Raw genomic sequence first — 25,722 nt, forward strand, 5'->3', positions numbered from 1 at the left:
CTTGTCTCTCAGCTCAAGACTTAGAGGTCACGGAAGTGAGGACGCTGCTCTGGACTTGGGGAGGTGAAGGAACTTGCCCAAGATCATCGGGGTCATGGGACATACTTCTGTCCCATATGACGCCGTTGAGGAAAGCCACCAGGCACCTCTCACTGCCCCCTTCCTTGCTGTTACAGTCTCCTGCACCCACAGCCCCGATCTCAAACTGAAAATTCCAAAAAGGCTTGGGAATCTTCTAGAGCAAAGCTAGACCCCCCATTTTACACTAGCCATGTCTTCTCCCCTTGCCCACAGTTATTATAGAAGGGACAAGGAATTATTACTCATTCTTGAGTGGAATTTTACAGCTAGGTAAACTGATGTGCCCAAGACCACAGCACTAGGAAGGAGTTAAGTGCCCTTGGGTCAATGTGGATTAAACTGGTATAGCGTTTCCAAAGAGTGGCTGGTGGGTATGAACCTCCGATCTTGTGGATTGTCTGATTTCAGAGCCATGCCCTATGCTTAACAGAGTAGACCTCCCTCTAGTGTCCCTTCCTACTGGAGTCACAAAGGGAGTTAGGGAGCAGAGTCAAGGCTAGAATCCAAGTCTTAGACTAAAGACTGTTGTTGCTGTTGTAAAGTGATGTCTGTAGGTTCTGACTCATAGCAACCCTGCTTTGGGTTTCCGAGGAGCAGCTGGTGGGTTTGAACCCCCGACCTTGCGTGTGGTCCGGTGCATAATCCTGCAGCTTCACATCAGGACTCCTGGACTAGAGACTGTTATTTGTTGCTAATAGTTTCGGATTCACAGCAACCCTGTATAGGGTTTCCAAGGTAAATTTGAACCACCAACCTTTTGGTTCAAACCAACTTAGTGGTCCAGTGCTTATCCTACAGCGCCACACCAGGACACAGACTGAAGACTAATTGCTAACAAACTAGGAGTAACACTTAAGTTCCTTTTCCCTAACTTTGTGTTTATTTCAGAAAATGTGAAACCCCTTAAGCTTTGAGTGCATCCATTCATTCATTTAGCACATACTTGATGAGTACCTGCTGTGTGCCCGGATGTGCACAGTTTCGGCGCAGAGGATAAAGCCCTAAGCAAGTCCTGTGCTTGGAATGCACTTCAGAAGATGGAATCAAAGCACTGTGCCCTTCAGTCAGGAGAGGGAGGGAGGTCTGGGTAGAGAGGAGAAACCACTGGAATCTTCCATGCTGTGGAATATGTGAAAAGGGCACAGAGAGACAAGGTCCCCAAACCTTGGGGTGTGCTATTAGAACATCCTCAAGCCCTCAAGCTTTTGGTCCCTCATAGGCCCAGTGTGGGGTGCTGTTGTTAGCTAGAGGATGTTGTTAGCTACATTCCCTAGGGACTTGAGGGGTGGGGTGAGGGTAGATGGGATGAGAGTGGTTCAAAGGAATAGCTAAATGAACCTCAAAGCCTGAAGACCTAGACTGGAAAGCTGGCCCCGCCACTTCCTAGCTGTGTGACCTTGGGTCTCCATTTTCTAACACAGTGCTAATCCCTGAGTATTGACTATGACAACATGCTTTGTTGGAGAAGCAGGATCCAAAGTGTGGCCTATATCAGGACCTTGCCAAATCAGGTGTCAGCAGGCTGTGTTTATGTAAGGCTTATTTATGTAGAGGTTCTAGTGACTCCGTTCTGGTAGCATAGTGGTTACGATTTGGGCTGCGGACCTCACAGTCAGAGTTCAAAACTACCAGCTGTTCTGCGGGAGAAAGATGAGGCTTTCTGCTCCCATAAATATTTACATTTTGGAGGAAGTGCAGCCAAAGTGCTCCTTAGAGGCCAAGATGACCAAACTTAATCTCTCGTACTTTGGACATATTGTCAGGAGGGACCAGTCGCTGGAGAAGGATATCATGTTTGGTAAGGTGGAGGGTCAGAGATAAAGAGGAAGACTCCCAATGAGATGGATTGGCCAAGTGGCAGCATCAATGGACTCAAGTGTGACAACAATAGTGAGGTTGGCCCAGAATCGGGCAGTGTTTCGTTCTGGCTGTGCATTATGTCGCTATGGGTCGGTACCGACTCGATGGCACCTAACAACAACAACAAAAGATTTACAGCCTCAGAAACCCTGTGCAGGGTCGCTGTGAGTCGGAACCGACTCCATGGCACAAAACAACAGCAGCAACAAGTGACTCAGTAGGGAGTCTGTAGGATAAGTCCTTGACCAGAACGTCAGTTTGAACCACAAGGTTGATGGTTCAAACTCACCAGCCACTCCTCAGAAACCCTATACAGGGTCGCTATGAGTTGGAACCAACTCGGAGGCACTTAACAACAACAATAAGCCACTCAGTTTATAGCTTGTTACTACTCCCTATAAAGAAATCAAAGAGGCGGAAATGGACATGGCTGAGTTCTGTGCAAGGAGGCTGAGACTTCCTGCCTGGCTTGAGAAATGAGTCACTCACGCCACAGTAAGCATTTTTATTTTAACAACCTTTCTAGTATGATGTTTAAGAAGCATCAGGCAGAGGTGAACTTAGAGCCTAGATTTTCCACTTCCTAACTATGTGGTCTTGGATAAGTTTCATGATTGCTCTGTGCCGCAGTTTCCTCTTGTCAACTATCTGTCTACTAGGATTATCAAGAGGATTCTAGGAGCAGCAGTTTGCAAAGGGCCAGGTGGAAGGCTTTTTCTTTTTTAGGCCTGAGGCCCAAGGAGTGGTTGGGATGAACACAATTGATGTTTGTTTAGGCACCCTTAGCTCAGGGTGTGGCTCCTAGGAAGGTTACCATCTGGAGAACTTCCCATAAGCTGGAAACCATCTCTCCCTTTACATGTACCATCCAGAGCTACAAGACTGGTCCAGCCACCTAGGCCAGCAAATGGGAAACCTGAGAATTGGCATTAAGTGGTTTTTCATGGTGTCTTTTTTTTTTCCCATGGTGTCTTATTATGGCCTTTGTGTTTTGTAAATACGGCTGTGCAAGTAGAAACTGAGGCTGCAGATGGAGGCCCTGTTTTCTTGACTGTGTTGCACTGTGAAGAAGGGGCCTTAGTGGGGAATCCAGTCTACTTTTCCTTGGCAACCAGAGCAATCCAAACCCTGGTGTGGCTTTACATTTTCGTATGAGAAAGAACAAACAAGAACATGGTGGCTCTATAAGGCTAAGCACTGGACTGTGAACCACAAGGTAGGTTCAAAGCCACCAACCACTCAGGAAGTCGAAGATGAGGCTTTCTGCTCCCGCAAAGATTTATAACATCAGAAACACTCCATAGGGTCACTATGAGTTGGAACTTACTCAAAGGCATTTAACAACAATAGAAAACAACAGTATTTAACATGGACCATAAGGCCTTGCATAGTCTGGGCTCCTGGTGGTAGTGGGCCTGTCTATGTCTGGCCTACACCTCCAGCTGTGTCTTAAGCCACTACCAGTAGTCCTCTGCTCCAGACACACTACTCCCTCCTCCCTCCATAGGGAATTTTTAGACTAGACACTCCTCCTTTCTCCCTTTCCCCTGGTTAACCTCTTCTTGTCCTTCAATCTTAGCCCAACCAGATGTCCTGGGCCCATGTGAGGTCCCTGATATGTCAGTGGGTGACTCAGGGTGGAGATTACTTTCTGCCTGTGCCCTGCACCCCACCCCATCTAACCTCAGGACTTTTAAGGACTATATCTGAGTTGCCTCAGTTGTTGTTATTGTGAAGTGCTGTCGAGTCAATTCCGACCCATAGCGGCCTTAGTATAGGGTTTCTGAGGAGCAGTGGTGAGCTTGAACCACCGACCTTGCTGTTCATACAGCTTTGCAGTCTGGTGCATTAACCCACAGCACCACACCAGGACTCCTCAGTAGGAGCTCACTAATGAAATCTACCTATGGGAAGTGTCTCTTGAGCAGAAATGGGGACTTTGCTTTATAGAAAACTCCATTGTCCTTCATCCAAAAGATAATTATTTCGCAGCCTTGGAGGTATTCATTCATTCATTCTTTCGTTCATTTCACAGCCTTGGAGGTATTCATTCATTCATTTGTTCTTTCATTCATTTAGCACACAGGAATTGAGTACCCACTGTGCCAGGTACATTTCTAGGGCACAACACAATGCTATTGCCCACAGAGAGCTTTCTTTAGGGAGGGAGACATGCCATAAACAAGCAGACCTGTAATACATTGTCAAGTGATGATAAATGTAATCAAGATTAGTCATGCTGGGTCAAGTAGGGGCTGGAGAAAGTGGTGGGCCTGCTGTTTTAGATGAGAATGAATAACCAAGGGAACAGTGCTTATAGGGGAGGAGGAAATGACCAATCCTCTGAGCATTGCCCACCCTCACCTTGACCCAACTAATCGTTCTACTCGATAGGAGGTAGGACAGCCCAGTGGGAGACTGTGGGCTTCAGAGGCGGCAGACCCCACTTTGGCAAATCCAGGAAGGTTTCATAAAATCTAAACCAAACTCAGTGCCATGGAGTCCATTCTGACTCATTGCAATCCCTTAGGACAGAGAAAAACAGCTCCGTAGTGAGCTGACAACCTCATCTTTTGACCACAGAGGGGCTAGTGGGTTTGAAATGCTAACTTCCGGTGGGGACTTGAGTAAACTGATGAAGAGTTTTGGAGTCAGCTCTGGGGTACTGCCACTTGCCCACGATGTGACCAGCCTCTACCTCTCTGACCCTCAGGTATTCTCATCTATAACATACGGACAGTCTTTACCTCATAAAATGGTTATGAGGCTGAAAAGAGATAATGAAAGCCAACAGGAAATTGTAACTGATTTTATTATTACACTGCTTTGGGCCCCATCTGGACATGGGAGGGAAAAGCACCCAAGACCAAGAGAACAGTCTGAGCTGAAGCCTGAGGTGGGGAATCCCAGCATGGGCTGGAAGCAGTGCAGATTGTGAGCAGAGGGAACTAACATTGGAAAGGCAGAGTAGTCCCATCCCAGAGGTGATTGGGACTGCTAAAGGTTAGATGTCAGTGAGTGACAGATGGGAGCTGATAAGATACAGCTCATTGGGTGGTTTTCAAATTGCACTTAAAATCTTATTGGACAAATCAGGGTATAAAGTTGACCGAAGAGAAGCATGTAGCATGACAATGAGGATAGATAGCTTTGGGCTAAAATCCAGGCCGAAGTTTAAAGAAGTTTAAAGGTTCAGTGACCTTGACCTTTATTTGTAGGGTCTCTCCTCGTCCATCTGTAAAGTGGGAGATACTGGCACCTACCTTGTAGACCCTTGGAATCCTGGGGTGGTGCTGCTGGATAATGCGCTAGACCACAAAGTCAGTTTGAACCGCAAGGTCGGTGATTCAAACTCACTAGTCGCTCCTTGGAAACCCTATAAAGAGTCGCTTTGGGTTGAAACTGACTTGACAGTACTTAACAACAACAACCTTGTAGGATTGGTGAGAGGAAATGAGATGATGCCTGGAACAGGGCAAAACATGGTTGACATTTGCCAAGTAATTACTTTTATCATTCAAAGGTGGGGTGTTGAGGATTCCCTCTAGCTATCTCCTCCTGCCCACCATGGCAAGAGGTGTTCAGGGCCCTTTGCAGCAATTTCAAAGCCAGTGGGTCAAATGAATGATGACAGACGTTTTTATTTTGCCCCTCTTCCTTTCCAGGCAAAATTGAATTCTTTTGAATTCTCTTTAATTGTCCCAAATGGAAACCACCATTCATTGAACAAATGTTTATAAATGCTTTCTATGCTTACTAAGGAGTCCTGATGGCACAGTGGCTAAAGCGCTCAACTGCTAACCAGAAAGTTGAAGGTTTGAATCCACGATATGATCCATAAGAGAAAGATCTGGCAGTCTGCTTCCGTATAGATTTACAGCCTTGAGAACTCTATGGGGGCAGTTGTACACTCTGTCCTGTAGGGTTGTTATGAGTCAGAATCAACCCGATGGCAATTTTTGGTTTGGTGCAATGGTTAAGCACTCAGCTGCTAACCAATAACAGAAAAATTCACCTGGGTGTGTTGACAATCTTCTCCTATAAATATTACCACCTAGAAAGCCCCATGGGGGAATGCAGTAGCTTTGTTGGATAAACATTGGACTGCAAACCCAAGGTGGGTGTTTCAAGCCCACTAGGCACTCCACAGGAGAAAGATGAGGCTTTCTACTCCCACAAAGATTCACAGCTATAGAAGCCGTATACCGGGTCACTGTGAGTCGGAACCAACTTGACGGCACTTGACAACAACAACAATACTTATGTATGGGCAGAGGGAGATAAGCAATAAACTATAAGCATAAACAAGTAAGTGATTGATAAGATTGTGGTGTGTGCCATGGATAAAGCAGAGTATAAGGGACGGAGATGGTAGGCTGAGGTGGAGGGTCAGCGAGGGGTCACTGAGGTGTGCAGTGTGAGCAAAGACCTGAAAGAGGAGAGGGAATTGGCTGTGTGATTATCTGGGGGAAAGGAGGGCATTCCCAGCAGAGGGAACAGCCCGTGGGAAGGCCTTAAGGTGGCAGTGTGCATGGTGGGAATCAAGGAGCGACAAGGAGGCCAGTGTGTCTGGAGCAGAGTGAGTGAAGAAGTGGGATGACAGTAAGATTTCTCTTTCTCTTCCTCTTCTACTGGCTAGCTGGTCACAGTTGAATTTGAGTAAGTGAAATGATCCTGCAGCTCAATAAAATAAGCATTAGGGAGAGTCGGATACAATGTCATGGTAAAGCAGAAGACTAATTGTTCTAGACCCAAGGAGAAGGAAGGCAATTTGACTATAGAAATCCTTGACAACAAATAGAACTCCACACTTTACTTAGGCCAGTACACGGTGTGGAATCAGCTTGCAGAAGCCCATTTGGTCTTTGCTCCCAGTTCTTTCCCAGTACCAATACCTGAAGCTAATGAATAGGGGCTGACCTGACTAAGAGGGACCACCTGGGGGTCCAGTGGAGCCTAAACCTCACAAGACATGCTATATTGTATCATGACCAAGTGGTGACTGGAACCTCCTACAAATTAGACATTTATGTGCATCAAAAGATTATACCACAAGAATAAAAAGAGAACCCACAGATTGAGAAAAAAAACTTGGCAAAGATATATCAGATAAAGGAATGATTTCTAAAATTTGTAGAACACTTCAACACCTCAACAAGAGAAAGAGAAATAATCCAATTAATAAATGGGCAGAGGACATGAACAGACACTTCATCAAAGAAGACATTAAGGCTGCCATTATCCATTAGAGAGATGCAGAGGAAAACAATGAGATACCATCTCACCCAGCTTTAATCGCAAATTCAGAAAACAACAAATGCTGGTGAGGGTGTGGAGAGACCCGGAGCCTTCAAACAGTGCTGGTGGGACTGTAAAATGATACAACCACTGTGAAAAATGGTACGGCACTTTCTCCAAAAAATTGAAAATAGAAACATCATTTGGCCTAACAATCCCTTTACTTGGTTTATATCCTACAGATACAAGCGCCATGACATGAATAGATGTGTGCATGCCCAAGTTCATCGCAGCACTGTTTATAGGGTCACTATAAATCAGAACCAACTTAACAGCACATCACCACCATCACACTGAAAGAGACATTATTTGTTGGATACCAGAGTGGGAGGGGAGGTATGTGTGCCATAAAGTTGGTTCCAACCAATGGTGACCTTGTACAGGGTTTCTGAGGCTGTAAATCTTTAATGGAGCAGAAAAGCCTCACATTTATCTCACAGACAATTGGTGGATTCAGACTGCTGACCTTCCAGGTAGCAGCACAATGCATAACCTACAATACTACCAGGGTTCCTAGAGTGTTGTTGTTGTTGTTAAGTGCCATCGAGTCAGTTTCGACCCATAGCGACCCTGTACAGGGTTTCTGAGGCTGTAAATCTTTACGGGAGCAGAAAGCCTCATCTTTCTCCCACAGAGCAGCTGGTAGTTTCAAACTGCTGACCTTGTGGTTTGCAGCCCAGTTGGTAACCACTACGCTACCAGAGTGTAGACAAGTTGAAACTTGGGTGAAGGGGAAAATAACAAGATTTTAAAAAGGAATAAATTAAAATTTCATATATAAAAAAGAAAGAAAGAAAATTAAAACACACACACAACCAAAATAAGATAATTTTGAGATAGTGTTAGTAGGTAAAACCCACAGCAGGCCCAATTTATAACCGGCATTTTGGAGTGAACTCTTTTCTTTCTAAACTTCTATCTGAAAGTTTAAATGGAAGCCAGAGTTCAAGGTGGCTCACAGGGATCTCCATGGCAACAGTTCTACCACAGTCCAACAGAGGATCTTGGACTATAACATTAACAAGACCAGATTGAAAAAAAAGGAAATGTTGGCACTTCAGTTGCCTTGTGGACTGGGCTGGAGGATGGGGTGGATGGTGTTAAGTGCCGTCTAGTTGGTTCCAACTCATAGCAACCCTGTCTAGGATTTCCAAGGAGTAGTTAATGGATTTGGACCGCCAATCCTGCAGTTCACATTGACTTTGCGGTCCAGTGCATTATCCTGCAGCACCATACCAGCACCCATTGCTTCCCTCCTCCTCCACAAGCCACTACAGTATGACAAACTGGCACAGGAGTTGTTGTTAAGTGCCATTGAGTCGGTTCCAACTCATAGTGAGCTTGTCTAGGGTTTCCAAGGAGCAGCTGGTGAGTTTGAACTGCCAACCTGTGGTTCACAGTCCAGTGCTTATCTTACAGCGTTACCCTAGGATTTTGTCAAAGTGATGGAAGGAAAATCTGCTCGTTGCTGAAGCCTAAACACGAGTCCATTCATTGATTCAGATACCAGGCATTTTCCTGAGCTCCCCGTCTGTGGCGGGTACATGAGTGACCACCAGAACACAGATGTGGAGGCTATGCAGAGGCAGCTCTGGCTCCCCAGGGTGAACAAGGAGCCGGATGCAGTAGCCACCACTCTGAGTACACAAGGTTAGGACAGGGACGTTAAGTGAGATGATCCATGCAGAGTCCCAGGCCCGCCTGCGTTCAGTGATTGGTGGCTACGCTGCTCTTTGTTGAGCATGGCCTCCTGGGTAGAGGAACTTGTTGTTAAGTGCCATTGAGTCGGTTCTGACTCATAACAACCCTGCATAGGGTTTCTGAGGAGCAGCTGGTGGGTTTGAACCGCCAACCTTGTGGTTAGCAGTCCAGTGCTGAGCCTATAGCGCTCCACCAGGACTCCAGGTGGAGGAACTAGCAGGGGCGCAGTGCAGAGCAATGCTGACTCTAAGCTTCTGGCTAACTATAGGATCCCTCTTTCCTATAGGCCTCTTCAAGATTCCATACCCTTTGGACCCCACAGGCTGGTTTTTCAGGTTTGCTTCCCCAGGTTCAGAAGAACCTTCAGAAGCTGGACAGCCTGCCTGGAGACTTAGAGAGAGAGGGCCCACAGTTGTTTTCTTGAAAACTGGGTAAGTGTTATTTAAGGTTTCTTTTATCTTCAGAGTCCCCTTAATTATTTTAAATTGTCTCACTTATGAGTTTACATGTTTATTGTCTGCCTACCTCATTAGAATATAGTTTCCATGCTGAGTGACTGTCTCTTTGACTTAGTCACCACTGTGTTCCCATCATGCAGCACACTACCTGGTACATTAAGAGACTGTAACTCTTTATAGGAGTAGACATTCTTATCTTTCTTCCTGGGAGCAGCTAGTAGATTTAAACCACCGACTTTGCAGTTAGCAGCCCGATGTGTAACCCATGGCACCACCAGTGTTCCTTTGTTGTTGCTGTTTAGTGCTGTCAAGTCGGTTCCAACTCATTGCAACCCTGTATAGGGTTTACAAGGAGTGACTAATGAGTTTGAACCACCGACCTTGTGATACAAACTGACTTTGCCATCCAGGGTTTTCTCCCACTGCACACTAGTGTTATTTGTTGTTGCTGTTTAGTGCCATTGAGTCGATTCTGACCCACAGTGACCCTGGATAAGGTTTCCAAGGAGCAGCTGGTGAGCTTGAACCATGGACCTTGCAGTTCAAATGACTTTGCAGTCTGACTCATTAGCCCACAGCACCACACCAGGACTCCTTAGTAGGTGTCAAAACATGCTTATGACTTTAATCAGCTGGTTAACTTGGAGTGTAAGTAGATATTTATTTATTATGTACTTCTTGTTGTTGTTGTTAAGTGCTGTCAAGTCAAATCCGACTCATAGAAATGTAGTCTAGGGTTTAAGTAGCAGCTGGTGGGTTTGAACTACCGACCTTGTGCTTTGCAGTTCAGTGCTGATTTACAGCATCTCAACAGGAGTCCACTTGACTTTAAGAAAGGGTCTTTAAAAGTCTGTGGACTTTCCATGCTTTTTTTTAACTTTTTATTCTGAAAAATGATAGACCTACGCCTGGCTACACACCCGCAGTCTGCTCACCCCAGCGGCCTTTGCTTTAACAGTTAATTCTAAACTCTTTAGTTAAACGATCAAGGAAGGCCCGTCATGGAGGTGATATTTGGACTGAAGATTCAGGAAGAGTGTTCCAGGCAGGGTGGAATACTAGGTGCAAAGGCCCAGAAATGGGAACCAGCCTGTATCTTTGAAGAGCAGAGACTGCCAGTGTGGCCCAATGTAGTGAATAAGTCCAGCATGCAGCTTAGCGGGAGGCAGGGGCCAGGTCCCAGAGGATTCTGTTGGCCATGATAAGGAGATTGACATTTATCCTGGTGTGATGGGAAGCCTTCAGAGGCTGGTAAGCAGACAAGTGACGTGATGAGTTGTTTTTATTGTGAAGTGCCATTGAATCGGTTCTGACTCATAGCAACCCTGTCTAGGGTTTCCAAGGTTTGAACCATTGACTGGTAGGTTTGAACCATTGACTTTGTGCACCTTACAGTTAGCAGACCAGTGTTTATCCTACAGCGCCACATATGATGAGTATATATCCCCAAAAGGCCACTCAGGCTACTTTGTAGAGAATGATTGGCAGAGGATCAAGACTATATTTTGCTGAATGAATGAATTTGACCTGCACTAAGACTTTTGTGTAGAGTACCTTCCCCTTCCTCTGTGGTTAGAGGCAATAGCTGTTTGTTCTTGACCTAAGATCTTGTTGACCAGCCCAATAAAATACCATTGTGGGCTCCCCTGACTAAGAACTGCAGCTATTGCAGCCTCCAAATGACTTGTGAAGTTGATTCAGTGAACAGGAAATTGCTGCACCTCCTGGGTGCTACCCTTGGTGCTTTGAACTTTAGTTGATTTGAGCTGTCCCTCTTTGTTTACCACCCTGGAGGCTGGGGGAGAGGAGAGTCTGTGTGCTGAGCTGATCCTCTGAACCACAAAAAAAACTACAGTTGAATGCTTCAATTTCTCCATCCAAAATAAGGGAAGGAGGGACCCTGGGGTGGGATAGAGAACGAGTGTGGGATTTGGAGCCAGTAGTCTGGTGAAGATCTCATCACTTACTTTGGAAAACATCTTTTGGCCTCTTAGCCTGTTTCCTCAGATATGTGACGAGATTGTAATGGTTCATACCCTGCTTAAACACAAGGTAGTTGTGAGAACTGAAGGATGGAAAGGACTTTGTAAACTGTCAGGAGCTATGCAAATGTTGCTGTGTTGCTAGTAAGTACCACAGGGTTTTGAGAAACAGATTAATTATTAGTCGTGGACAGATTTTTAAATAACTCCTCTGCATAAATCATATTTTGGGAACTTTTTTTTTTTTTTGACTCAGCTGGATAGGAGTGAAGCTATGGACCAAAAACAGGGCAGAATATGGTTATTAGACTAGAAATCTTTTATATATATATATTTCAATGCATTTATTACACAGAGAAGATATTGAAGGCAATTTTGTTTATCAGAATGCTAAAGTACTCTTTCACATCCCCAGACTCCTCTGTTTTGGACCAAAACTGGGGGAAAGGAAGATTTGCATTTACCCATCACCAGCACTACATTATTGTTCATCCATTCTTTTTAAAAAACCAAAAAACTTTTTATTGTTAAGGTTTACAGAGTAGATCATCCGTTTTATGTGCAACAAATCATATACTTTGCTTCATTACAATGACTGTAATCCTCTCCATGTACCATCCATTAACCTCGGTTCACTTTAACCCTTGCATTCCTCACTGTGTCTCCACTACCTTCATCTTTCCTTTGCCAGCCATCCTCTGGTTGTACATTGCCTTCCCTGTCACCAATGTTAACTTTCTAGCCCATGAATAATTTTTCCTTCCCCCTCTCCCAGTAACCATCACAAAGTTTTTCTTTTATCAAGAAAATCTTTTCTTAACTTTTTTATAACAGTCGTCTCATACAATACTTTTCCATTTCGGATTGACTAATTTCACTCAGCCTAATGAGCTCTGGTAGCGTAGTGGTTACGAATCGGGCTGCGAACCTTAAGGTCTGTGGTTCGAAACTACCAGCTGCTCCGCGGGAGAAAGATGAGGCTTTCTACTCCCGTAAAGATTTACACCCTCGGAAACCCGGTACAGGGTCGCTATGGGTCGGAACCGACTCGATGGCACTTAACAACAACAACAATGAACTGCAAAGTCAGTGGTTCAAGCTCACCAGCTGCACCTGGGAAACCCTATACAGGGTTGCTATGGGTCAGAATCAACTTGACAGCACTTAACAACAACAACAGTGTACTCCAAGAGTCCTGGTGTGGCGCTGTGGGTTAATGCACCAGACTGCAAAGCCATTTAAACTGCAAGGTCAGCAGTTCAAGCTCACGAGCTGCTCCTCAGAAATCCTATACAGGGTTGCTATGGGTCAGAACTGACTCAATGGCATTTAACAACAACAACTGTACTCCACGTTCATTCATGATCTGAGGTGTTTTGCAGGTTCATTGTTATCCGTCAATGTTGCATTGTATTCTATTATGTGTATGTACAAAAGTTTGTTTAACCTTTCTTCTGCTGTTGCGGAGGTTGTTTCCCTCTTTTTTTTAATTTTAATTTATGGTTTTTATTGTAGATTGAGTAAAAGTTTACAGGGCAGATCATTAGTTTTACAATCAACAAATCATACACCTTGTTTCATTACAATGATTATAATCCCCTCCATGTGCCAACAATATTTCTCTATTCACTTTAGCTTTTTTTTTTAAAACACTCAGGCATATACAATAATTTACACCACCAAAGGGCACATTCTGCAAGTCTGCCTACTGGCCACCAGCTCTTAGTCCCTCACTTCCCAAGACTCTAGCGTCCTCAGCTGTTCCCTCTCTCTGTGTCCCCGTCTCTGTCTCCATCTCTGGTGTTGCTGTTTCTCTGGATAAGGTCTTTCATTCTGCTTGTGCTCTTCTCCCTTGATGATCCTAGGGTCCTTTGTTTCTGGACGGTAAGATTAACCACTCCCCTGTTTTTGTTACAAAACTTCTACCTTTATAATTGTGAGAGTCACAATTAGTCATGATAACAACTACTCATGATTGAATCAGAAGAATCTTATCCCCATCTCTTTTACCAGACCCATCTAGACAAGATGAAAACTATTCAGTGGGGACTCTATTAAACTAAGCTCCCCCTTAAAACCTTGTAAGCCAGTCACTTCGTGCCTTTATCACCCCCTCATTTTTGGTAGCCACTGTCTAAGTTAAGGAACTCTGGTAGCATAGTGGTTACGAATCAGGCTGCTAACCTCAAGGTCAGCAGTTTGAAACTACCAGCTGTTCCACAGGAGAAAGATGAGGCTTTCTGCTCCTGTAAAGATTTACAGCCTTGGAAACCCTGTGCAGGGTCACTACGAGTCAGAACTGACTCCACGATACTTAACAACAACAATATCTAAGTTGCCCTTCCCTATCTACTCTGTATATAGAGAGGATAGCATTGATACTATCAAAGGGGGGAAAGGCCGCAATGAATCAGTTCCAACTCAGGGCGGTCCCATGTGTGTCAGAGTAAAACTGCTCCCTAAGGTTTTCAATAAGGTCAGCAGTTCGAAACTACCAGCCGCTCCACGGGAGAAAGATGAGGCTTTCTGCTCCCATAAAGATTTACAGCCTCCAAAACCCTGTACAGAGTCGCTATGAGTCGGAACCAACTCGACAGCAGTTAACAACAACAAAGTTTTCAATGGTTGATCTTTTGGACATAGACCACCAGGTCTACGTTGGTATTTAGAGTTACTACCTCCATGAATTTAGGTCAAGTTCACCAAATTGTAGCAATATACCCTCATTTCCTTTATCAAAATTTGTTTTGTTCTTTTATTTGTTTGTTTGTTTATCTTCCTCTAGTCGAGTTCTGATTTTCAAGCCTTCAAGGCTAGGTCAAATGGGTACTGTATACAACTTGGGGTGTTCTTGTACGACCCTTCTCACTTCATATCAGCTGGATGCTTCTTCACTCTCAGCTCTAGCCCTGTGTGACTATGTCCTTGTCCATGGGCTCAAGTGTCCCCAGGTCTCACTACACTTTGGACCAACCAGCCCTTCCTCTTCTCTCATCTCCAGGTCAACAGGAGTCTATGGAATGTAGTTGAACTCAGCCCATTTCTTCATTACTGCCTTTCCCCCTCTTCCACTCACCAGTAGACCAACATGGGCACCAGCAAGCTTACATGCCTGTTCATGTGTTCCCTTTGAGTTTCAGTCTTAGAGGGAGGTTAGACTAGAAATCTCTTGGTAAGATGACGAATATTTAAAACCAGAGGTTTTGCTCAGAAACCCTGGCTTTCGGCCCTATCAGTCTGTCATGTATGGACTCTGTGACCCTGGCCAGTTACTCCTTTGAGCCTCAGTTTCCTCATTTTTAAACTGGACATTATGATAAAGCGTGGTCATCAGATCAGTTCCAACTCATGGTGGTCCCATGTGTGTCAGAGTGAAACTGCTCCCTCAGGTTTTCAGTGGTTGATCTTTTGGACGCAGTACACCAGGCCTTTCTCCCAAGGCACCTTTGGGTGGACTTGAACCTCTAACCTTTTGTTGGAGCCTGTTAACTCTTTGCACCATCTAGGGACTCCAGAGATTATGATAGAACTTGCCTTGTTGAACCTGGAACCTAGTATGGGTTCAATAATGTTAGCTCTTCTTTGCCAGGCACTGTGCTAAGCATTTCATTTGTTTATTCATTATTGGGAATCTAACAAATATTTATATAGCTCTAACTCCTGGTATTAAGGAGCTCTGGTAGCATAGTGGTTACAAATTGGGCTGCAAACCGCAAGGTCAGCAGTTTGAAACTACCAGCTGTTCCACGGGAGAAAGATGAGGCTTTCTGCTCCCATAAAGATTTGCAGCCTGGGAAACCCTGTGCAGGGTCGGAACTGACTCCACGGTACTTAACAACAATAATTCTTGGTATTGGATTCCTGGAGTGGCGCTGTGGGTTAATGCGCTGGACTGCAGGTTGGTTTGAACCGCAGGGCTGGTGGTTCAAGCTCACTAGCCGCTCCTCGAAAACCCTACACAGGGTCGCTATGAGTCGGAACCGACACAATGGCACTTAACAACAGCAACTCCTTATGTGCTGCTGTAAGATAAGCACTGGACTGAACCTCAAGGTTGACCATTCAAACCCATCAGCTGCTCCTCGGAAGCCCTATACAGGGTTGCTATGAGTCAGAATTGCCTCAACAGCACTTAACGACAACCTTAAACCAAAGGAGCCCTGGTGGTGCAGTCGTTAAGCATGTGGCTGCTACCAGAAAGGGTGATGGTTCAAACCTACCATCCTCCCTGTGGGAGAAAGCCATGGCGGTCTGCTTCCGTAAAGATTGTTGTTGTTAAGTGCTGTTGTTGTTGTTGTTATGTGCAGTGGAGTCGATTTTGACTCATAGCGACCCTGTACAGGGTTGAGTTGGTTTCAACTCACAGAAATCCCATATAGGGTTTCTAGGAGCAGCTGGTGAGTTTGAACTGCCTACTTGTGGTTAGCAGTCCAGCATCACACCAGGACCCCCAACCTTACAAAACCCTAGGAAACAGTTCTACTCTGCCTTACAGCAGTGGGTTTTGGTTTAACTCTGTTCAAGGATCCCTGTGGGTTAAGCATTAGGCTGCTAACCTCAAGGTCAGAGGTTCAAACCTACCAGCTACTGTAAATCAGAATTAACTAGAAGCAGTGAGTTGGTTTTGTTTTGTTTTTCAGTTCTGTCCTAAGTGTTCACAAATATTTATCCACCTGAGCTATGGCGTTTGCTCCAAGCACAGTTCTGTTAGGTAGATACTGTGACTGTCCCCTTATGTAAGTGAGGAAACCTGAGAGCAGAGAGCTTGAGTTGCCTCAGGTCCCTTATCTACAAGGGAGAGGTGCTTGCATTCACAGCTGGTCTGTGTGGTCACTGAGCCTGTATTCCTATCCTTGATGCCTTGTAGTCAAGGCTGGCACCCCTCCCTGATGGCATAGCCACTGCCGCCTCACAGAACCACACTCCCCGGGCCCTCCCTAACCCTAAAGGCCTGGTCTGGCTTTCCTTCTTCTGTCTCTCTTCTACCTTCTCTCTTCTATCTCCTTCTGTCTTCTCTCCTCTCCCTCTTTCCTTCCTTCCTTTCCTTACATTGAGGTCTATACCCACAGTACATGATTCTATATAACAAACCAACCCACCTCCTGCCATCCAGCCATTCAGCTCGTATTGACCCTCGAGGACAGAGCATAACATCCCTGTGTAGTTCCCTAGGCTGTCATCTTTATGAATATAGAGTACCACATCGTTTTCCCACAGAACTGCTAGTAGTTTGAACCACCACCCTTTCCAGTAGCAGCTGAGCACTTAACTACTGAGCCACCAGGGCTCCTAAGTGGTTAATTAAAAACTCAATTTCCAGCAAGTTGATTCTGATTCCTAACAACCCTGTACAGGGTTTCAGAGACTGTAAGTCTTCATGGAAGCAGACAGCCTCATCTTTCTCCCGTAGAACAGCTAGTAGTTTCAAACTGCTGACCTTGCGGTTTGCTGCCTGATTCATAACCACTAAGCTACCAGAGCTCCTTTAACAAATAATAGGAATTGTTTATATAGTGGTGGTGGTTATATGCCATGGAGTCAACTCGGTAGCACTTAACAGCAACAGGATCACTCATAGTGGTCAGATTTCATCAGAGCTTCCAGAGTAAGACAGACAAGGAAGAAGGAGAGGCGGGCTACTTCTGAATGGTTAGCCGCTGGAAACCTTATGAATAGCGTGGAACGTTATCTGATACAATACAGAAAGATGAATCCCTCGGGTTGGAAGTCACTCAAAATATGACTGGGGAAGAGCTGCCTCCTCTAAAAAGAGGTGACCTTAATGATGTGGATGGGGCCCAGCTTTCAAGGACATTCATTTGCTGATGGGGCAGAACTCAAAATAAGAAGAAATAGCTGCAAACGTTCATTAATAATAGAAATGTGAAATATACAAAGTATGAATCTAGGAAAGTCGGAACTTGTCACAAATGAAATGGAATGCATAAAGATTGATATACTAGACATTAGTGAACTCAAATGTACTGGTATTGGCCTTTTTGAATCCAATATTCATATGGTTTACTATGCTGGGAATGACAAAGTCAAGAGGAACAGGGTCACATTCATCATATAAAAAAGCATTTCAAGACCTATCTTGAAGTACAATGCTGTCTATGATAGGATAATATCCATACACTTACAAAGAAGACCAGTTACTACTTCTGTTATTGACTCATAGTGATCCTCTATAGGGTTTCTGAGGTTGTAAATCTTTGCAGGAGCAAAAAGCTTTACCTTTCTCCTGCAGAGCCTCTAGCTGCTGGGCTCAAACCGCTGAGCTGATGAAGAAGAAATTAGAAAAGAATTCTATCAACTTCTTCACTCTGAAATTGATTAAACATACATTCAAGATGCATTGATCTATATTGGTGATTGGAATGAAAAGGTTGGAAACAAAGAGGAAAGATTAGTAGTTGGAAAATATGGCTTTGGTGGTAGAAATGATCTAGACATTGCCTGATAGAATTTTGCAAGACCAACAACGTATCCAATGCAAATACCTGTTTTCAACAACATAAATGGCAACTATACACATTGACCTTGCCAGATGGAATACACAAGAATCAAATTGAACTACATCTGTTGGAAAAGACAATGGAAAAGCTCAATATCATCAGCCAAAAGAAGACCAGTCCCTGACTGTGGAAAAGGCCATGAATTGTTCATATGCAAGTTCAGATTGAAGCTGGAGAAAATGAAAACAAGCCCATGAGAGTCAAAATATGACCTTGAGTATATTCCACCTGAATCTAGAAACCATCTCAAGAACAGATTTGCTGCATTAGACACTAATGACCAAAGACCAGAAGAACTGTGGAATGACATTAAGAACATCATACATGAAGAATGCAAAAGGTCATTTAAAAGACAGGAAAGAAGGAAACAACCAAGGTGGATGTCAAAGAGACTGAAACTTGCTCTTAAGCACAGAAAAGCTAAATCAACTGGAAGAAACGATGAGATAAAAGAGCTGAACAGAACATTTCAAAGGGCAGCTCAAGAAAACAGGGTCAAGTATGATAGTAAAATGTGCAAAGGCCTGGAGTCGGAAAAGCACACTCAGCTGAAAGAACTGAAGAAAAATGTCAAGCCTCAGTTTGCACTATTGAAGGATTCTAAGGGCAAAATATTGACGGATGCAGGAAGCATCAAAAGAAAATGAAAAAAATACACAGAGTCACTGTACCAAAAAGAAAAGGTTGCTGTTCAGCCATTTCAAGAGGTAGCATATGATCAAGAGCCAGTGGTGCTGAAGGAGGAAGTCCGAGCTGCACTGTAGGCACTGGTGAAAAATAAGGCTCCAGGAATTGATGGAATAACAATTGAAATGTTTCAGCAAACTGATGCCACTCTATAGACACTTACTATCTATGCCAAGAAACTTGAAAGACAGCAACCTGCCAGTTCTTTGGAAGAGATGATAACTGTGCCCATTTCAAAGAAAGGTAACCAAACAGAATGCCAAAATCATTGAACAATAATATTAATATCACATGCAAGTAAAATTTAGCTGAAGAGAATTCATTAAACAGTTGCAGACAGGGAGCTGCCAGAAATTCAAACCAGATTCAAAAAAGGATGTGGAAGGAGGGATATCATTATGATGTTGGATGGATCTTGGCTGAAAGCAGGGAATATCAGAATAATATCCACTTGTTCTGTTGACTACACAAAGATACTGCCTGTGTGGATCATTATAAACTAAGGGTAACATTGTAAAGAATGCTTAATTGTGCTCATGAGGAACTTATACACAGGACAAGAGGCATCTGTTCAGACAGACCAAGGGGACACTGAATGGTTTAAAATCAGGAAAGTCGTGCACCAGAGTTGTATCCTTTCACCATACTAAATCTGTATACTGGGCCAATAATCCAAGAAGCTGGATTATATGAAGAATAACATGGCATCAGGATTGGAGGAAGACTCATTAACAACTTGTGATAATACAGATGATACAACCTTGCTTGCTGGAAGTGAAGAGGAGTTGAAGTACTTAGGGATGAAGATCAAAGACTACATCCTTCAGTATGGATTGTACTTCAATGTAAGGAAAATGAAAATCCTCATACCCGAACCAATAAATAACCTCATGATAAATGGAGAAAAGATTGAAGTTGTCAAAGATTTCATTTACGTGTAGCCACAATCAATACTCATGGATTCAGCACTCAAGAAATCAAATCCCATACTGCATTAGGCAAATCGGCAAAAGACCTCTTTAAAGTGTTAAAGAGCAGATGTCACTAAGGTGAGCCTGATCCAAGCCAAGGTATTCTCAATCACCTCATACACACCTTAAAGCTGGACAATAAATAGGAAGGCAAGAGAAGAATTTGAATGATGATGTTGGTGAAGAATATTGAAAACACCATGGGCTGCTAAAAGAATGAACAAATCTGTTTTAGAAGAAGTACGGCCCGATTGTTCATTAGAAGGAATGCTGGTGAGACTTTGGACTTTGGACATGTTGTCAAGAAGGACCAGTCCCTGGAAAAGGACATCATGCTTGGCAAAGTAGAGGGTCAACAAAAAAGAGGAAGACCCCTAATGAGATGAATTGGTACAGTGTTAGTTAGGAACAGTAGCTCAAATACAACAATTGTGAGACTGGCACAGGACCGGACATTGTTTCCTTCTGTTGTACACTGGGTCACTATGAGTTGGAGAAACTCAATGTCACCTACTAACAATTTTTGTGTCCTGTTTAAGTAATGTTTGTCTACGCCATGTAAACATTCCTGACTGGTTTGCTTTTTTTCCTGTAGGGCTAGGAATGGCCACAGGGAAAAGACCGAGCCAGAAGCCTCAGGCAGCCACGGCAGCTGCAGAGGGGGACCCAAATCTGCCCCTGGGCCGGGAATTGGCTGAGGCCAACCGCTTTGCCTATGCTGCAATCTGTGGCATCTCATTGTCCCAGCTGTTTCCAGAACCTGAGCACAGGTGAGTGCTTTTGTCTGACAGTGGGAGGGTCTTCCCAGGTTTTCTTCAAGTAGGCCAAAGCAGCTTGCTAGATACCATGGGAGGGTGGAACTGGGGGGCTCAGTCACAATCAGGTAGGGTCCCCTCATTCAGTATTCACTCATGTATACCTCCACCAAGCATTTTTGAGAGGATAATCACTGGCCTGTAAACTACAAGGTAGGCATTTTAAGCCACCATCCATTCCAAGGGAGAAAGATGACGCTTTCTGCTCCCGGAAAAAATTTACAGCCTCAGAAACCCTGTAAAGGCTTGCTATGAGATGGAATCAACTCAGTGGCATTTAACAACAACAACAACAGCAACAACTGTTTACTGGGCTTGTTTGAAGTACATGGAGGATGGATAGATTGGTTGATAATTTTTGTTAGGTTCCATCGAGTCAGTACTGACTCATAACGACCCCTATACACAACAGAACGAAACACTGCCTCTTTTTATCTGACCCTCCACTTTACCCAACACGGTATCCTTCTCCAGTGACTGGTCCCTCCTGATAATGTGTCCAAAGTGTGAGACACAAAGTTAGGCCATCCTGGCTTCCAAAGAGCACTCTGGATGTACTTCTTCCAAACACAGATCTGTGTGGTCTTTTGGCAGTCCATGGTACTTTTAATATTCCTCTCTAACACCATAACTCAAATGCATCAATTCTTCTATGATCTTCCTCATTCGCTGTCCAACTTTTGCTTGCATATGAGGTGATTGAAAATACCATAGGTTGGATCAGGTCTCAGACTGACTTTTTTGCTCTAAAACACTTTAGGGAGGTTTTGTGCAGGAGATTTACTTAATGCAGTATGTCGTATGGTATCTTGACTACGCCTTCCATGAGTGTTGATGGTTGATCCAAACACAATGAAGTCTTGGAGAACTTCAGTCTTTTCTCCATTTATATGGATGTTGATTATTCATCCAGTGGTAAGGACTTTTTTTTTTCTTTACATTGAGGTGCAACACATGCTGAAGACTTACTTGACTACATCTAATCTATCTACATAGATAGATAGATAGATTAAATTGATAGGTACATACATACATATATAGGTAGATGATAGATGGATGGATGGATGGGTGGGTGGGTGGGTGGATGGATGGATGGATGGATAGATAGGTAGATTGATTGATAGATTGATTGGTAGGTAGGTGAGTGGGTGGATAGGTGAATGCATGGATGGATAGATAGATAGGTAGGTAGGTAGATAGATTGATTGGTAGGTAGGTAGGTGGATGGATGGGTGGGTGGGTGGATGGATGGATAGATGGATAGATAGATAGATTTGCTAACTGTTAGGTCAGCAGCTCAAGCCCACCAGCTGCACCAAAGGAACAAAATGAAACTGTCTGCTTCCATAAAGATTCACAGTCTCAGAAACTCTATGATTTAGAATCAAGTCAGTGACAGTAGGTTTGGGATTTTTGTATTATATATACAAATCGACTTTTAAAAGTTTCTGGAAAAAATGGAATTAAAAGATAATGGCATCGAAGCCCCTTGTATTTTGTTGTTTTCCGTTGTAGTCATTTCTGACTCGATGACCCAACATGTACAGGGTAGAAATGTTCCACAAGCTTTTCAAGATTGTGACCTTTCCAAAGCAGATCACCAGGTCTGTCTTCCGAGGTGCCTTGGGGTGGGTTTGAACCACCAACCTTTCAGTCATCAAGTGTTTAAGTGATTTGCCACCCAAGGGTTTTGTTTTTAATAAAACAAACCCTGTCCCTGCCTCAAGTCTAACAGGAGGATAAGATCCTTATTCGTTAACATGCATTTGTTGAGCACCTACTATATGCTGGATGTAGTACAAGACCCTGTAGAAGAAACAAAGAAGAGCCAAATGTGGTTCCTGCCCATGGGTGTTTGCCGTCTAGAGGAGGCACTTATATCAGTGATTGCAATAGTGGCGGGTGGGTAAGTGCCATGAAGGATTTCAATAGGGTCATGTGGGAACAAGAGAATGAGCGGTGTGATGACAGTGTTGTTTTAATGTCTGTCGTTTATCAATATCGTGTGTGTTTGTGTGTGTTTACATCACCTTTTTGAAGTGTGTATGGTGGTGATGGTGTGCTGTAGAGCCCATTCCAACTCATAGTGTCCCTGCATAGGGTTTCCGAGACTGTAAGTCTTTACGGGAGCAGACAGCTTCATCTTTCTTCTGCAGAACAGCTGGTAGTTTCGGACTGCTGAGTTTGTGGTTAGCAGCCTGACTCGTAACCAGTATGCTACCAGAACTCCTTGAAATCTGTATAGCAGAGTTGTTAAAAGCATGGGCTTTGGAATCATCCAGACCTAGGATTAAATCTAGGATCTGGTTGTAAGGCTTTGCCTCCCTGAGCCTTAGTCCCCTCATCTGTAAAGTGGGTGATGCTAATAACCTACTCAATCAGGGTTGTTGTGAAGATTAAGCAGTGGGGTGAGGCACGTTTAGTCCAGTGCCCAATACATGTGAGCTCTTTTCATTATTAAAGCAGGGGAAACTTCATGGGGAAGTGACATCCAGGCTGGGCTTTCAGAGCCAGTCAAATTCTGACCAAGATGGCGATAAGGCACCTGCACTGGCCAAGGGGAGGGCTGCCTTGGCAGATGGGGAGGGAGTTGGGTAAGTGGGGCTTTGGGCTCCAGGAACTCTGTGTGACATGACTGGAGAGGAAACTCTGAGATGGGTCCATGGAGGGTCTTGAGGGCCAGGTGGAGGATCATGGCCTTTGTAGATAGTGAGGAGAGGTTGGAAGATTGCAGCAGGCCAATGACTTAATTGGATTTCTACGTTTAAAAGCTTCAATCCCCCAAATGTGTCTGGAACTGTTAGTACTGGAGCCAATAGAGAGCATAAGAAGCAAGGATCCCAGAGACAGTGGGAATGGGAGGCCAGTTAGAAGGCTGGTGGTGGTGCCAGGGAACCAGGGCAGTGCCCAAGGTGGGGCACAGATGGGACAGATTTTCTCAGGGCAGACAGAGCCAATTTGGGGACAGGTGAATGTTGTAGGTGAGGCAGAGGGAAGAACTAGCGATGGCTGTAGAGGTTCAGGCAGGGTGGGGAGTGTAGGAGAACAGAAATATCATTACCGAGACTGGGAGCAACCATTTGAGGTTGTAGAGACAAGAAGGTCTTTTATCAGTAGCATTTTCAGGAACCCTCAACTCAATGATCCCTCACTGAGTAAACTTCCCTCATCTCTTGAGTCTTAGCTGTTTCTTTGTTGTGTTTTTAAACCTTTGTCTCTCTTAGTAGACTGAGCACTTAGATTTATTCATCTCCTTGGGGGAGTCACTTCCTGGAAGCTTTTGAAAACCCCTCCCCCCTACACACACACACCACGTTGGGATGTTTTTCCACCAGTACTCTCCCGGCAGCCTCTCCCGGCAGCCACCACATGGCGGTGTTACTCTCCCCAGGCCCACACCCCTCCAGTTTGGGCTCCTGGAGGACAGGAGCTGCCTTGTCCATCTCTGAGCCCCCCAGTGTCTGGCATCCAGCCTGGTAAAGGTTTGTGAAAATGAAAATGGCTATATGCTGACTTTGTTTTGTAGCACAAGAGGCCTTCCCCCGGCTTTGACTCAGATCTGGGTTTAAGTGCTAACTCTGTCACTTTCCAGTTGTAGATGACCTGGGGCAAGCTATTTGACTTCTATCAGCATCAGTCCTCATCATATCTGTAAAATGAAGGTGGGGCGAACCATACCCACCTTGCGGCATGAGCTGAGATTTAAATGGGATCATGTTGGGGAAGCCTACCTGGTCGGTGCTCGCTAGATGCTGACTTACTCTCTTTGCCTCACTTTCCTCCTCAAAATTGGGATCGTTCTGGAAACTGCCCCTGTCATTTGGGGGCCTGGTATGGCATAGTAGGATTAGCACTGGACTGCTAAGTGCAAGGTCAGTGATTCAAGCCCCCAACAGCTGCTCCTCTGAAATCCTATCTAGGGTCACTATGAGTCGGCACCCACTCAACAGCACTAACAACAAAGCAACAACCCCTACCAGTCAGGGTAGTTCAGCTACAAGTAACAGAACACTGTACTAAAAAGAGATTTAAATGATAGATTTTTCTCATTTAATAAGAAATCCAAAAGTAGGTATCTCCGACATTAATTTAGTGTTGCAAAAGCCCTTTGGATTGGCTTCTGTGCAATTCTCTTGACTTTCTCTGCTTGGTCACAAAATGGCTGCTGAAACTCCAGACATCACACCCTCAAAGGGCAAAGCCCAAGAAGAGGAGAGAAGGGTTCTCCTCAAATCTCACATTGGGAGGAAATCTTTTTTGGCATACCATGAGAAAGCTTCCCCTTTTTGTTCATTGACCAGATCTGGTCACATGCCTGAGCCCCAGTTGCAAAGGAGGCTGGGGGTGAAAAAAGGCCAACTTGACCTCCATCTTGAGAAGTGGGCTCTGATGACCAGGAAGGGAGGGCTAGGGAATCACAACCGAAGGGAACTGCGGACAGTATCTGCCATCACCAGAGAAGTTGGTTGTGAGGAGGTAGTGATTTGATGGCCCCTTCAAAATCTGACTTAGAACCACCACCAAGTTCATGTTGTCTGTTTTCATTATTAGCAATGAAGCCAGCCACATACTCAGTTGGAGGTTAGAAAGCATCTCATTGGGATATTCTATCTCCGGTCTAGCAGATGCCTCATCTCCAGCAAGTGTCAGATTTCCTCCCCGCTCTGGTCCATGTTGTTGCCATCAAGGTGACCTCCAATTCTTCGAGTTGTGTGGTGGAATGAAACACTGTCCAGTCTTGTACCATCCCTGTGACTGGCTGCCAGTTGGATAGTTTTGATCCACAGAGTTGTCACTGGCTAATTTTTGGGAGCAGATCACTAGGCTTTTTGTCTTAGTCCTTCTTAGTCTGGAAGTTCTACTGGAACCTGTGTAGAAGCATCATAGTTGTTGTTAAATGCCTTCAAGTCGGTTCCGACTCATAGCAACCCTAGAGAGTTGTAGAGTTCCCAAGGAGCAACTGGTGAGTTTGACCCACCAACCTTGCACAACAACAGGCAAACCTCCACTGACAAGACTGTCAGTGGCTGTGCATGTGTTGGCCGGGATTCAAACCAGGTCTACTGCAAGAAAAGGAGGAATTCTACATTGAACCACCACTACTCCCTACTGTGCCATATCTGGGAGGCTTCCATCTTTCCAGAAATCTCCTCTGACCCGATAAACCTACCTGACAAACCCTTACCTGAAAAACTGGTACATACATAGACGGAGAAGAGCTTTCTGTACTTTGTTCACATCGGCAAATACTTATTAACCTAGAGCTCATACCAGGCGCTCACAGAAGCAAGTTAATGTTCTGTGCTATTTTCTGCAGCTACAGAGAGTCATGAGCTCTGCTTGGGGTGTTT

The 25,722-nt window shown here is 44.5% G+C and overlaps 1 protein-coding gene across 1 annotated transcript in view; it reads left to right on the forward strand.

Annotated features, from left to right (window-relative positions):
- Positions 1-8,783: 8,783 nt before the first annotated feature.
- TMCO4 (transmembrane and coiled-coil domains 4) overlaps positions 8,784-25,722 on the forward strand; it is a gene marked incomplete at its 3' end in the record, with an annotated part of 70,658 nt that continues 53,719 nt past the window's right edge. Inside the window, exons 1-2 of the mRNA XM_006862411.1 lie at positions 8,784-8,889; positions 20,152-20,326. Coding sequence (XP_006862473.1) covers positions 8,784-8,889; positions 20,152-20,326 — 281 coding nt within the window. The remainder of the gene's footprint in view (positions 8,890-20,151; positions 20,327-25,722) is intronic.

The sequence above is a fragment of the Chrysochloris asiatica genome, unplaced genomic scaffold, assembly GCF_000296735.1.
Source record: "Chrysochloris asiatica unplaced genomic scaffold, ChrAsi1.0 scaffold00047, whole genome shotgun sequence".
Lineage (NCBI taxonomy): Eukaryota > Metazoa > Chordata > Mammalia > Afrosoricida > Chrysochloridae > Chrysochloris > Chrysochloris asiatica.